Genomic DNA, 13,689 nt, shown 5'->3' on the forward strand with positions numbered 1-13,689 from the left:
ATGCTGCCTGTAACATCATTCAGCATGACCAGTTTGGCTGTGGGTGAGTGATGGTCTGAGGTGGTACAGTAGGTGCTGGCCCCCCCCGGTACAGGACAATGCAGGCCCTCACGTTTCCCCTGACCTACATCCAATTGAGCACCTATCCAAGGCCACCAAGTCCCGCCACAGACTGTCCTGGCGCTGATTGATGCAGGTCTGGGGGGGGTGGATCCCCCAGGACACCATCTGCAGACCCAACAGGAGCATGTCCAGATGTTGTTTGGAGTGCGTACAGGCAGGCGGAGGCCAGACACACCAATGAGACACATTATGAGTTTCCATGATGAAATTCACACGCATTGGATCAGCCTGTGATTACAATTTTTAATCCAATTTATTTTTTAATCCAACACTCACTAGGTTGATGATTTGGGTTTCCATTGACGGTTTTGACGTCATTTTGTTCTCAACAAATCAAATATGTACAGAAATAGAGATTTTCTGAGGTTTGAGGTAAGTGTTCCCTTTGTTTGAGCAGTGGGTATAATAAAATGACATTTTACTTTATGTGGTGGTGACGATGTACAAGAATACAGTTGTTCTGTGTAATCCACTGCTAATGGCATGGCATTGTATATATGTGTGTTTTTCTTTGGTAGATCAGTTGATCTGAACTATTCTCAGTAAAAAGAGAAACAACTCACAAAGGTCAAACAAACAAATAGAGATCTAGCAAGATCCATTTTTAACCAGAAGTCAACTGAAAGTTATTCATGATTTGATTCAATGTTTAGTTTCATTTTCAGTATTTTAACTTATAGTATTGGTACTAGAGTGCTAGTGTCTGTGGATGGTCTTTAAATGGTCTCTAAATGAGATGTAGAAAAGTTATGTTTGACACTTTCTCAATAAACAATCATCCCAAACACCTCACATTCACAGCTTGTACATAATTTATACATGGGTGGATTGTAACAGGCTGAAGATTTGTTTGGCTCTGTCCAAGAGGGGGCAGCACATGCTTAGAAAGAGAGAAAATACTGTTTGCCATCATCATTGAAGTTGATAACTATTAAAATCACATAGGCAATCACCAATAATCATAAAAAATGTCTGACATTTAAACTATAGAATAAAGTTATCCTAACTAAATTAATATTTAGGGTATTACCATTGTTGGAAATTGAAACTACACTGTGTAAAATAAGATAATGGTACTAAATTATACTATACATTTGTTTATATGTAGAGAATAAGAGGTGAAACAATTAGATAGGTGAATTAATTAGCTGATCAACAGAAAACGCTACGGTGCTCTCGATTTGTGACATATTTCTACTTTATTTTAAGCTAGTCGACTGTCAAACACAACGAGAAGTCAGTGATAAATTGGGAAACGGGTTTAGAGACTCATTTTAAACTGTCATTTATGTTCACATTCGATTCAAATCAGCTAATGAATACACACAGCAGCTGTCAGGTTGCAATGCTCAGCTTAAGTGCAGGCTCACCATATCCTTAATATTACTTTTGCTCCGTTCGGCATGATGCTTAACAGCATCTTGTTGCAGGGATTTATTTCCTTTTCTTTATATGTCGTCAGACCTCCATTAACTTTGGCTGATTATCCATGAGAGCAGTTTCAATACTGTACACGTAGAAGTCCACAGAGTAACTGGTCATTTTTGGTAAATGAGTATTACACTGGCTCGTTTCAGTCATTTTGTCATTTAAGCTTTCATAAGTATTGTTTTTAGATATTTCGCCTCATTTTGCTGATTTACCTTCCACAATTTAAATTTTAAAGAAATGATCTTCTTTATTCTGATGGACAGAAAGAAAAAAAAAAAACATGGATTAGAGGAAGCGTGTGTGTGTGTGTGTGTGTGAGAGAGAGAGAGAGAGAGAGAGAGAGAGAGAGAGAGAGAGAGAGAGAGAGAGGTTGTGAGAGCATGCACACACATACACACACACACACACACACACAGCAGCCAACCCACAAACTCTCACAACTCTTCTCGTGTATGCAAAGGCAGATGAATCAGTGCTTTGTGGTCGTGTCTCGGGGGAATACTGACCACCCTGACGGCTGCTGCCATTCTCACACACAGACTGATGAAAAAAGACTGATATGAGCTAAGGGGAGCTCAGCCCTCAGGAGGAAGGGGATACACCACTCAGTTGCTAATGAATTGGATGTTCGATGTATTATTGCCGATGGCTGTAATGTATACAATATAATATAAACTAAAATAACGAAATAAGCGAGGATATTGAACAAATACGTCCCCATATAGAGAGTTACCACCCTGAACTGGAGATACATGAAACAAAGTCATTATGAGGGCAAAATACTTTTAGTCTATTCCAATAGTTTTTCCTTTAGGAGCCACATATAGCATCATGATCATTGGACATCATACTGTACGGTTTAGTCTGAGGTGTGAAACAGTAGAATCCTGACATCCTGACATCAACAAGTTTACCCTCACGTCACCTCTTGGATCTGGTGCTTCCTTTGGAATGGATCGACCCCAGGAGTTGCAACAAATCCCTAACCCTGGCCTGAGTCTGTGTTAAGGGGGGGTGCAGTGTGAGGGGGCGCGTGGAGGCGTGGTCCGATGGTCCGTTGCGCGTTGCTAAGCGCAAATTTGGCATATAAGCGCAAAAATGAGCAGCAGCAGTCCCACGCAGCCAGCGGCAGCGCACCGTGGGACCTGAGGAATTCAGCAGGTACCTTCAGACTCCCGTAAGCCCCCCCCCCCCCCCCCCCTCCGTGTCCTTCAGCCTGGATGTACACAGTCCTCATGTGTGATAGATGGAAGACACTGCGCCGGAGAACTGTCGCTCTGCAATAAACTCCTCTGGGTTTGGCGTCTGGAAAGCACCTGGGAGATATTCTAATCAGTTTGGCGGAATTTAGAGGTAAACCTGAACTACTATGTCTATCCAATAAAGATCACTATAATGTTTAGGAGTGTGTGTGTGTGTGTTTAGTTTAGTTTAAACGACTCTTTATTAGTATTATTTCATTTATATGTATCATTCCTTAAATTTCTTATTCTTGTTTTGTGACCTTTACCTATAGATTAAGTATAAAAGAAATGTCAAGATATTTTTATATCTTGAAGAAAATGTAGCAATACAACTTTTTTCTTTGTTTAAAAAACACCACAAATGTATTTGTTGTAGGAACTATTTATTCATCTATTATTAGCCTTACACTTTAATATTCTTTTTCTTGATATTTCATTTGATACCACTACAATATTGTTTGTTTTGTTACCGATTATTGTAAGTATAAAAAATATCACATCTGTTTAATTTCTTGAAGGGAATATTGAAACCAAAATATTAGTTTTGACTTTGGCAGCCCTATTCTTTATTATTCTTTCAGATTTGTAAAAATATAATTTTTGTCCTTTTTAACACTACAGATATATCGCTGGACTATTTCATTTCATGGGGAATCTAAACAAAATCTCAATTTTGACTTTATATGCACATACAGTACAGCAACTCACGCACGCATGTGCACTAGATCTCCTACTCTGCACACGTTGTGAAGAGTCAGTTGACACTAGTCCTACTGTGTGTGGTGATGCAGTGACCTGCAGATGCACTCAGGCTACTGAAAGCTGTATTAGACTTTCTGTTTGAAGTGAAGTCCACTATAATTATGGCATTATTAATAAGAGACAAGACCGATTCAATGTGCCTTTGGGCTCTCCTCTTAAAGGATTGCTCTAATGTAGCTAAGCTAAGAGGGGAGATCAATATGCAATATGATGTAACTGCTAATTCCCAGAAGCCAAATGAGATGACCGCGAGCTTTGCTCTCACATGCTCCAAGTGAGAACTCTGAGGTTACTCAAGCTATTCCACCTCAACATGCTTCCTCTCTTGTTGTGGAGACAGCAAGACATATTCTTTATTCTGCAGCATATTCTTCGCCACCATCATGAAGAGTCCCCTTCCATTCCTGTGCTGGGTTAGAGCGGCGAGCTTGTTCTTGTGCTTGACGCAGACCGTCCTAGCCAAGGTTCTCACTAACTCCACGCGTCTCGAGTCGATCCTGGAGAAGTACACGGACAAGGATGAGGAGTGGTGGAGGGCAAAGCCGAGAGGAAAGAGGGCCATCAGCGAGGGAGACATGCACCTCATTCTGGACCTGCACAACAAGCTGCGCGGTCAGGTCCACCCTCCTGCCTCCAACATGGAGTACATGGTGAGTGCTGCAAACACAGCTGACTGTTGTACAGTATACTCCAGGTAAATCTTTACTGCAACACAACCTTCTGCCCAATTAGCAAATATAACTATGCATGGCAGGCTTGTTAAGCTTTGGAATGCTAAACATGCTCAAGCAATCATAGATAATCTACTTGTCAGGATGCTCTCTTTTGCCTGGGACATGCAACTTAGTATAATATCATGTATGTAGCCACTAAAATAATCAAGCAGAGATAATGGTTTGAGCTAACATTAGCTTAATCAGCTAGCCATTGAATAAAATCTGCCAGTAGCAGTCATCTTTTTTGATGGTCACCCGCTAAAAATCTATCAGCGTTCCACCTACTGGAGTAGAATGTGGGATCAGGTACACATGCGTGAAAGGCTATAGACTGACCCTCATTTTCGTAGGTATAGAACAATGGTTATGTACCTGTGACCGCGACAAGTACGCAACTCTCAGCAGACAAGGAACATGGAAAGTATGTTCAACCCTCGATTGATTAGATTGAACACAGGAAAGGGACCCTGGCCAAATTTGGTTTGACTGTAAAGTCTCCAGTCTTTTTGATAAGAAAGCATTTATGCCCTTACCCTTACCCCAACTCTGTCAGTGTTTAAGTCAACTTAAGACAGCAGCATGGGGAAGGAAGGTCAGAGAGAACAAGATCTGCAAACAAAAGCCATCATCTGGCAAGCTCCTGCCTCCTGCTTGCCCAGCTTCGCTGACTCTGGCCCAGATCCAGATTTCACCCCCACAGTGTTGTCCTGCCCTCTACCTCAACCATCCTGCCCTCCCTCCCTTCCTGCCCTTTGCAATTTCTCTCCCCACTGACTCTCTTTTTTTCCTGCCCAGTTCTTTTTGCCTTCCTCATCTTCAGCCTCACGAGTTTTCCCTCAGGCTTTTCTTTGCCCTCCTCCGTTTTCACTCCCTCCCCTCACCTCCTCTCTCTCCATCCATCCCTGCTCACTCCAACCCTGACTGAGGCCAATGTTATCTTTTATTTGATCCTCCATGCATCTCATTTTGGGTGCCATAGTGGGGAATCTATTTCAGAAATGTCGAGCCCTGTTGTTTGAAGTTCAGGGCATGGTAGTGTAAATGTATGTTATGTACACTAATCCAGTGTTTCTTTAGTAAGGGATGCTTTTACTGATGATAAAGATGTGGTAAGGCATGGAGACTGATGAAGGCAAAGTATTTGGTTTTCAGATTGCAGGGTCTGGAGGCCAAAAGGGCTGCACTTCACTACAGTTTTCATACAAATTTCATACAAGATCAGTGGCTACCAGCTTTCTCGATATTTTTCTTTGTAAAGCACCATCTACTGCTGTAAGAATGCACATCTTTTACTATGTGTAAAGGTAGCAGAGGTGGTCCTGGCAGATGGATGAAAACGGGTCTGTACTTCGGGAACTTAATGCTCTTTGGAATGCAAAAGGAGATTGGTAGTTGTTACTATGCTAGGTCAGCCGGTGGGCAGTCCATCTTCCCCTCTGCTGGGTAATTGAGGGTGAAGAATAACAAGAACACGCATCACGCAATAATGAGCTGACATTCATCATTAGTGTCCACTGTGGACTTAGTAGTCGTGCACATGGAATTGTCAGTTCTGGAGAGTTACAGGAATGGTCAGACAACAAAAGTTGGGAAATGTCAGCGGTTTGAAAAGCAAACACACTTTACTGGGTTTGTGATCAAAGTTTGGTTAGCTTGATCATTTCAACAGTGAAAATTTGAGTGTTTTTTTCTGACAAAAATAGGAACAATTGGTTTGATTATCACTGGTAAGATCATCCACTTGGTTAGGTGTGGTTGGGTCTAGGTGCGGTTGGGTCTAGCACCTCAAAAAGGTCACATCACATTTGTGAAACCCACACGACACAAAAATACAAACATGTTTTTGGAGATTTTCAATGACCAACACTTTATCTGGAGAGTAGAGTTTCCTTTTTTCCAATAGCCAATGATTTGTTCTCAACCCTTAGGCTACATCCATACCACAGCGTTTTTGTTTGACAGCAGGATTTTTTAACCAAAATGATCTCTGACCACACAAGAAGTTGGCTCCATATCAGTTTTAATCCCAGTTCATAAATGTATAATACGTGACCATTCATGTAGGTTGGACATGCGTATGCCAGTATAAACAGAAAGGCATGCACACACCATGTAGGGCTGAAAACACTGCTAAACATGTGCTTTGTCACAGAATAAAAAGGAGAATTTAACTGCACACACTTAGCAAAGAGAACAGTCAATGCTTGTAATTGATTGTTAATGTTGCGTTTTGAACCAGCGTTCACTGGTAACCAGGGCTAATGCAGGTTGTTCTCCTCCTGAAAGCACTCACGCGGTAGGAATCAGCGATGGCTACGGCATAACCAATAGCCCCAAAGAGTTTTTAAGCTAAAATGGGGCCAGCAGCGTTTCCAAACTCGCAAGTAGTATGAACGCCAGATGGATCTGTAGCTGAGTTGACCCGTTTTCAAACGAAAACATGTCGATGTGGATGAAGCTTTAGAGAATCCTGCCATCCTCTATTGAGGAAAAACAAAGACTAGTCAAATCAGAAATTATAAGGAGCAACTACTACATAATGTTATGATTGTGGCTAAATCCAGTACAGCAAGGCCTCAGTCACAGCTGGATTGTGGCGTGTCAAAATATCCCCTCTCCACCCAAGCCTAAACAGTAAGCACCACCACAGTGAATGGGAGACAGTGTCTTAGCCCTACCAAGCATATGGGACGCATTATGGTGGTCAGTCAGGGCAGTAACAACTCCACACTTTAGCATTATCCTATTTGTTTTGATGTGTGATAGCCGTAATGCAACTTAACAGCATGCCAACAGCAGAGCACACTGCACCTATTCTTCTACCTCCCCAACAGTAAATCAACTTTGCTGTGGTAAGTTGAATTGCTCATTCCTACACCTATGGTCTGCCTTTCCTTCTTTGTTCAAAACAAGAGGTGTGTGAGTAGTTTCCAGGTATTTTGACTTTAATTGGGTTCAGTTTGCTTGAGTTTCTACAGTAAAGATGGCATCAAGCTCCCAAAACAGAGACTCTCTGTTTCAGCAGCTTTTTTATGTAATGTTTTTTTCTTCTCACTTGTTTCACAAAACCAAAATTTACTGGAAACAAGTTATCAAACAACCACATAGAATGGTAGCACAAAGCTGTAAGTTGATGTGGTGGTGGTGATACCTCTCTGTTTCCCTTCTCTACGTGTGTATGTGTTAGAGAGTGATGTGTGTTTAATGGGAGAGGCCTAGTTTTGACTACAGTGTGTTAAATTTGCACAGCACTTTCAAGTGAAGAGCAGGTTCATCTTACAGGTTCACTTTGTATTCATGGCTACTTTCAGGTTAGAGTCAATGGAGTTCATGGTAGTTTTGTTCGTAATGAGTAGCAGAAAAAGCCACAAATATGGTAAGTGATTTTGCCCACTTTAATTTAGAAGTGTGATGCACCAGGTAGAGGTCTGCAAACATCTGTCTAAGACAAAACTGCTCTGACTCAGTAACCTATAGAGCTCTAGAAAAAAAAAAACTTCTGCTTCAGATACTAGATGGAAGAAAAGCCATTTTCCCTCTCTGACCCACATGGTTGACCCTCCAGAGCCGCACGTTTTAACCAAGAATCTCTCTCTCACTCTCTCTCTCTCTCTCTCTCTCTCTCTCTCTCTCTCTCTCTCTCTCTCTCTCTCTCTCTCTCTCTCTCTCTCTCTCTCTCTCTCTCTCTCTCTCTCTCTCTCTCTCTCTCTCTCTCTCTCTCTCTCTCTGTGTGTGTGTGTGTGTGTGTGTGTATGTGTAATTTTTCTTCCCAGGTATGGGATTATGAGTTGGAGAGGAGCGCGGAGCACTGGGCACATAGCTGCCGCTGGGAGCATGGACCGAGCCACATGTTGACTCAAATAGGCCAAAACCTTGGAGCACACTGGGGCAGGTGTGTATGTACAAATGTTATAGAGATGGAGGGGAGTGCGTATGAGGCCAATATTACAGCAATATTATTTTTGTTGTGCATGTGTGTGTGTGTGTGTGTTGAGGATAGTCTGTTTGTTCATAATCAGACTTGTGAATCTGTAGGAATCCACAAATGCATGCTAAGTTTTTTCTGATTATGTAAATAATCTGCAAATGTGTATATACAATCTGTGTTTGCATAATCAGATGTGTAAATGTGTCCAATATCTGTGTGTGATTTGCAACATTTGGTACATGTGTAGACAAATCATTGAATTCCAGTCACTAATATTCATAGATCTACAGTAAACAGGCATTTGGAGATATGTCAACAGATTTGCAAATCTCAGTACACATTCTCCGATCTTTGGTTTCCAAAATAACTGTGCAGAAACAGAATCTGAAGACGCATTTGGAGATTCCTGCATGCATTTCCAATCTCAGCATGCATTTGCAGATTCATATATACAAATCCTATTTTGCACACAAGGGTTGATTTACAACTTTCCACACACAAATAATATTGCTACAGTACTGGCACAATTATTGTGTCAGTTAAATTGTGTTTTCCATAGTTTTTCTTAGAAATTTTTTTTTCATCTGTGGAACTATTTTTCAGAACCTCATCAGCAAGTCATCAAACTAAATTTAATCTGTATTCATCAGTGCTTTACCTATGCTCTTTGTTTTGGTTGTAGTATTGGTGTAATGCTGTATGGTATGTGGTTACCAGTCTGAATTATTGACCCCTTCTACTGGAAGGAGAGAGATTTCTTAATTGTGCTTAATTAAATTAAATGCTTTTTGACATTATTAAATTACTATTTGGTGAGTTCACCTACATCAGTGGGAGCTATTTTAAACACACCAAACCTGCTGATGTAAACCTCAACAAGAAAGTTTAACCCTCTTACCAAGAAATCAATGCATATATTCTAGGGACAGCATTTCTATGTCATGACACGCAGTCAATATGTGTATTGTGTCTTTTGGACATAATACAAAAAAATGAAGACAGAGACAGAGGTAAAACACACTTTCTTTGACTTTAGGGACCGTCCCCCTACCTTCCATGTCCAGGCCTGGTATGATGAGGTGAGATACTACAGCTATCCCTATTCTCAGGAGTGTAACCCACACTGCCCATTCAGATGTTCAGGACCTGTCTGCACTCACTACACTCAGGTAAACAGACTTTTATATTTATGTGTTTTTAAAGGAGACATATTATGCTTTTTAAGTGTACCCATTTACCCTAGTCTGGGACACTCCCTCAATCGATCAATCAATCAATCAATCAATCAATCAATCAATCAATCAATCAAAATTTATTTGTTTGTTTGTTTATTTATTTGTTATATTTGTCCCTAATTTTCCCTTGCATAAAAAAACAATACTTATATATATATTTGTTTAATCTTGAAAGAAAATACAACAAAATATACTGCTGATAACTTTTTATATTACTTGCAATTTCATGATTTAGAGAGGAGAGTCTATAATATTTAATGTATTGTGTAATTTAGTACTCATTTTAAAATCTCTGAATAGAGCTGCTCCCAAATACGTAGCAGACATGCTCGTCCAATATAATAATGCAAGACCAGTTAGATCACTGGGGAGTGGTCTGCTAGTTGTACCCAGGACAAAATCGAAAACATGGAGAAGCATCTTTTAGTGACTACACAGCACAACACTGGAGCCAACTGCCTGATGATCTTAGGAAAGCTCCATCCATTGCAATCTTTATTATTCACAAGTGCCTTTAACTAAGCTATTTTATATGGTAATGTCAATATTGCATTTCATCCTATTTTTATCATATTATTTCACACAGTGTTGTCTATCTGTATTATTTCCCCTTTTCAACTTATTCTCAGATTTTGATACAGATTTACCGATCTTTTTTCATATACCCTTATTAATCATTTTACCTCTTTTATTCCTCTGTTTTAAACATCTGCTTTTCTGACCCATGCCATACAAGTTTCACCAAACATGACAGAACCACTGGAATGCTTCAATCTCTCTGTGTATCTCACTTTCAGTTGGTGTGGGCAACTAGCAATCGCATTGGCTGTGCCATCAATGTGTGCTACAACATGAACGTGTGGGGAATGATCTGGGCTAAAGCTGTTTATCTGGTCTGCAACTACTCTCCCCCGTAAGTTTCACTTGTTCCAATAAGATTTATTAACCACTTCCACCGACAACACATCTCTTCAGAAAAACATTGGACATGTAACTCTTAATGCTTGATACTTTTGGCATGAATGATGAACTGATTCAAATTACCAATTTAGTTGTTTACCACAAATTACTTTCAATGTATCAGTTCTTTGTGGGATTGATGAAGAGACCAGTTGAAAACAAATAATCAATGTTCATCAACAGCCAAAGTAACACAGGCCTTAAATTATGTTATGTCGGTTTTACTGATGGAGTTCTTACAATTTCTTAGCTTGAATGCAAACAGGATATATCAGGATATATCACTCATACATATATCAGGTTGAAGAGTGTCAATTTATTTATTTTGACTTCAAAGTTCTACCCTTAAAACTGTGACAAACTCCATGTTGTGATCGATTTTTCAGGGGTAACTGGTGGGGTCACGCTCCATATAAATATGGATCTCCCTGCTCTGCCTGTCCCGCCAGCTATGCTGGAGGCTGCAGGGACAACCTCTGCTACAAAGGTAAGTTTAGGTCACATTGTTTTGGTTTTCTGCCTTGACCTCAACTCCTTAACGTCATTTGCACTTTAGCAAAATGCAGAGACATTGGTAGGTCAAAGGAAAGAGAATGGACTGCCTTGTGTTTTTTTGGTTTTCACAAAAGTTGCTCTACATAAAGACAAAATATCTCGCTAACATTGTAACCATGTTTTCAGATGGAGGTGTGGACAGGCGAACGCCTCCTGAGATCGAGGAGAACTACATTGAACCTGACCCCGAAGCAGTGAGGGATAGAGAGCCGCAGCCCAGGGCCCAGTCACCTGACCCCACACCTGCTGATAACCCAGAGAGAAACCAGATTGTCAGCACAGAGCAGATGTGTAAGCAGTGCTCCCATGATACTGCATCTCTGACTACAGTCAGGAAGGTGCACCATTATTAGAGACATTACTATGAGATTGTGAAAGGCTCCTGTTTGTGATTTTAGCCCAACAGGTTGAGTGTGATACCAAGCTGAGAGATCGATGCAAGGGAACAACCTGTAACAGGTAAATGCTTAGGAACAGACTGACACTACAACTGATCTTCGCTCATTGCTCATTATCCAGGATATGCAAGGGTTCGTTTTTGCATCCCTGAACAATGCATGGATAAAGTCATCTCAATAGTATGTGCTTTTATTATGAGTAAAGCTCCTTTATCAAAATGTTGTTGACTTTCCCATTGCTCCTGTTTGCAGATACGAGTGTCCACCTGGCTGCTTTCACAGCCTTGGAAAAGTAGTTGGGACTGGATATTACGACATGGTAAATAATAACTAGCGGCATTATGTATTTAATATACTAGTACAGTGTCCGTGGTAAACCTGCCTGTTTAGAATTGGCCGTTTACTTGGCCTGTGTTGATGCTCCTGAGCTACTTCAGAATGATTCCCTGTCACTGGTGAGGTGGGGATGGTGATGTGTTCGATGTTTCCTTTGCGCTGCACATTCAAACTCCTGTACTTTCCTTCACTGCAGCAGTCCAGCGTGTGCGGAGCTGCGTTGCACTCTGGTGTCATCGACGATGATGGAGGATGGCTGGATGTGACCAGACTGGGCAGAAAACAACAATTCACCAAATCATACAAGAATGGTATTCAATCAATTGGGTAGGAATCAGTCTCTGTATTCAGTTGTTTTTTTAAAAAAGGTGTTGATTTAATACAGTGTAGATATACGTGCACACTCCCTGGCTTTTCAGCACAGAGCACCACTTCATGCTGTTTTCTTTCATTTTACAGGAAAAACAGAAGTGCGAATTCCTTCAAAGTGGAGACAGTGCCTGGTAAGGTGCATACAGTCACTTCTCACTGTAAAGGCACAGATGTGATGTGAATAGCCATACACAGAAATATAGTAGAATCATTATGCTGTGTCTTTTTTTTCTCCCAGTCAAGGCCGTAACCTGTGAAACCACTGTGGCTCTTTTCTGTCCTTTCAAGAAACCTGTACGACACTGTCCCAGGTAACTAACACTCAACTAGCATATGGAACAGCTGGAGCTTATATTATATTAAAAATATACAAATTTGTTGACTGAAAACATCTCACTACTTAGGTTCCATCAGCTACCCTGCTTAGAAAATCACTGATAAAGGAACAGTTTCCAATATTTACATTTGAATATTTGAAATTATTTGTGTGACAGAATATTTGCTTTCGTCATTTTCATATTTTTTTCTCATTATTTCTTGTTTTATTTTCAAACCAATAACCTGTGGTTCTTTAGGCCCAACTCAACTTTAATATTAACTCAAGTAATTCTAACAGTGTACAGGATCTAACCTCTGGTGGCTCTGCTTTTAAGCAAAGCAAGCACATCCAAGACAATTGCTCTGAAATTTAGATTTTATCAATAACCTTCAGATCCAACATTATACACTGAAAATATCTCATGACCTAACCTGACCTCTGTTTTGTTTTCTTCAGGTTGTATTGTCCCAGGAACTGTTTGAGTGAGAATAAAGGCCGAGTCGTTGGGACAAATTATTACTCAGATGTGAGTCACTCACCATTATATGTAAAGCACAGGCATCACTAACAACATTAATGATGAAGTGCTTGTAGAACATCATCATCATCATCATACATGTCAAATCAGTTTTCAATGAAAAATTGTGAAAATTGCGAAAAAATGATCAGCTATGTTATTGCAGACATTTTGACTATTCACTAATAAAATGAAAGATGGAGTTATGAAACATGGATTGAAACTTTTATTAAAATCATTTACACCAATTTACAGCCGGTTTTAAAATCTCTGTAGTGAAAAGCTATTTATTTGATTGACTCTTGACAAATGACCATGTATTGTCGTGTTTTCACCTAGAAATCAAGTATCTGCAGAGCAGCCATTCATGCTGGAGTGATCCAGAACGAGTCTGGAGGTTATCTAGACGTGATGCCAGTTGACAAAAGGAGGCAGTACAGTGGCAGCTACACGAATGGCATCACTTCAGAGAGGTATGAATAGAACTATGTGTATCTACCCTGGTTAAAAACGCTATACGCCTCGTACTGATGTCCACAATCACTTTATTCTTTGAAGATATGGAACACCGTGAAAACTGCAACAACATAAAACACATTTCACATACATTATTTTCACGGACGTTTCTAATTCAATACACAATACTTACATACAATATTATGAATAAGTACCGTTTCGCCTGCTTATCCAGTAGTAGATAGTCCTATCTCAACTCTTTCTGTCTCTCTCTCTCAACGTACTTGGGTAAACAAAGTGCGTCACTTCCAGCCTCAGACTTCACTGACTATTTCCG

The 13,689-nt window shown here is 40.3% G+C and overlaps 1 protein-coding gene across 1 annotated transcript; it reads left to right on the plus strand.

Moving 5' to 3' along the window:
* The first annotated feature begins 3,943 nt into the window (after positions 1–3,943).
* LOC133017559 (cysteine-rich secretory protein LCCL domain-containing 1-like) lies at positions 3,944–13,379 on the plus strand. The gene is made up of 13 exons (XM_061083668.1): positions 3,944–4,210; positions 8,050–8,168; positions 9,241–9,373; positions 10,237–10,352; positions 10,786–10,886; positions 11,081–11,245; positions 11,353–11,413; positions 11,605–11,671; positions 11,885–12,015; positions 12,148–12,191; positions 12,299–12,371; positions 12,836–12,905; positions 13,236–13,379. The coding sequence occupies exons 1-13, from the start codon at positions 3,944–3,946 to the stop codon at positions 13,377–13,379; spliced, it is 1,491 nt and encodes a 496-aa protein (XP_060939651.1).
* Positions 13,380–13,689: the final 310 nt, after the last annotated feature.

This window comes from Limanda limanda, chromosome 13 (assembly GCF_963576545.1).
Source record: "Limanda limanda chromosome 13, fLimLim1.1, whole genome shotgun sequence".
Lineage (NCBI taxonomy): Eukaryota > Metazoa > Chordata > Actinopteri > Pleuronectiformes > Pleuronectidae > Limanda > Limanda limanda.

Bases quoted from the DNA above. Each gene is read 5' to 3' on its own strand.
- LOC133017559 (XM_061083668.1), top strand. From the start codon at position 3,944: ATGAAGAGTCCCCTTCCATTCCTGTGCTGGGTTAGAGCGGCGAGCTTG. The intron at 4,211-8,049 runs GTGAGTGCTGCA...TTTTCTTCCCAG, and splicing joins CCTCCAACATGGAGTACATG to GTATGGGATTATGAGTTGGA. The intron at 12,906-13,235 runs GTGAGTCACTCA...GTTTTCACCTAG, and splicing joins GGACAAATTATTACTCAGAT to AAATCAAGTATCTGCAGAGC.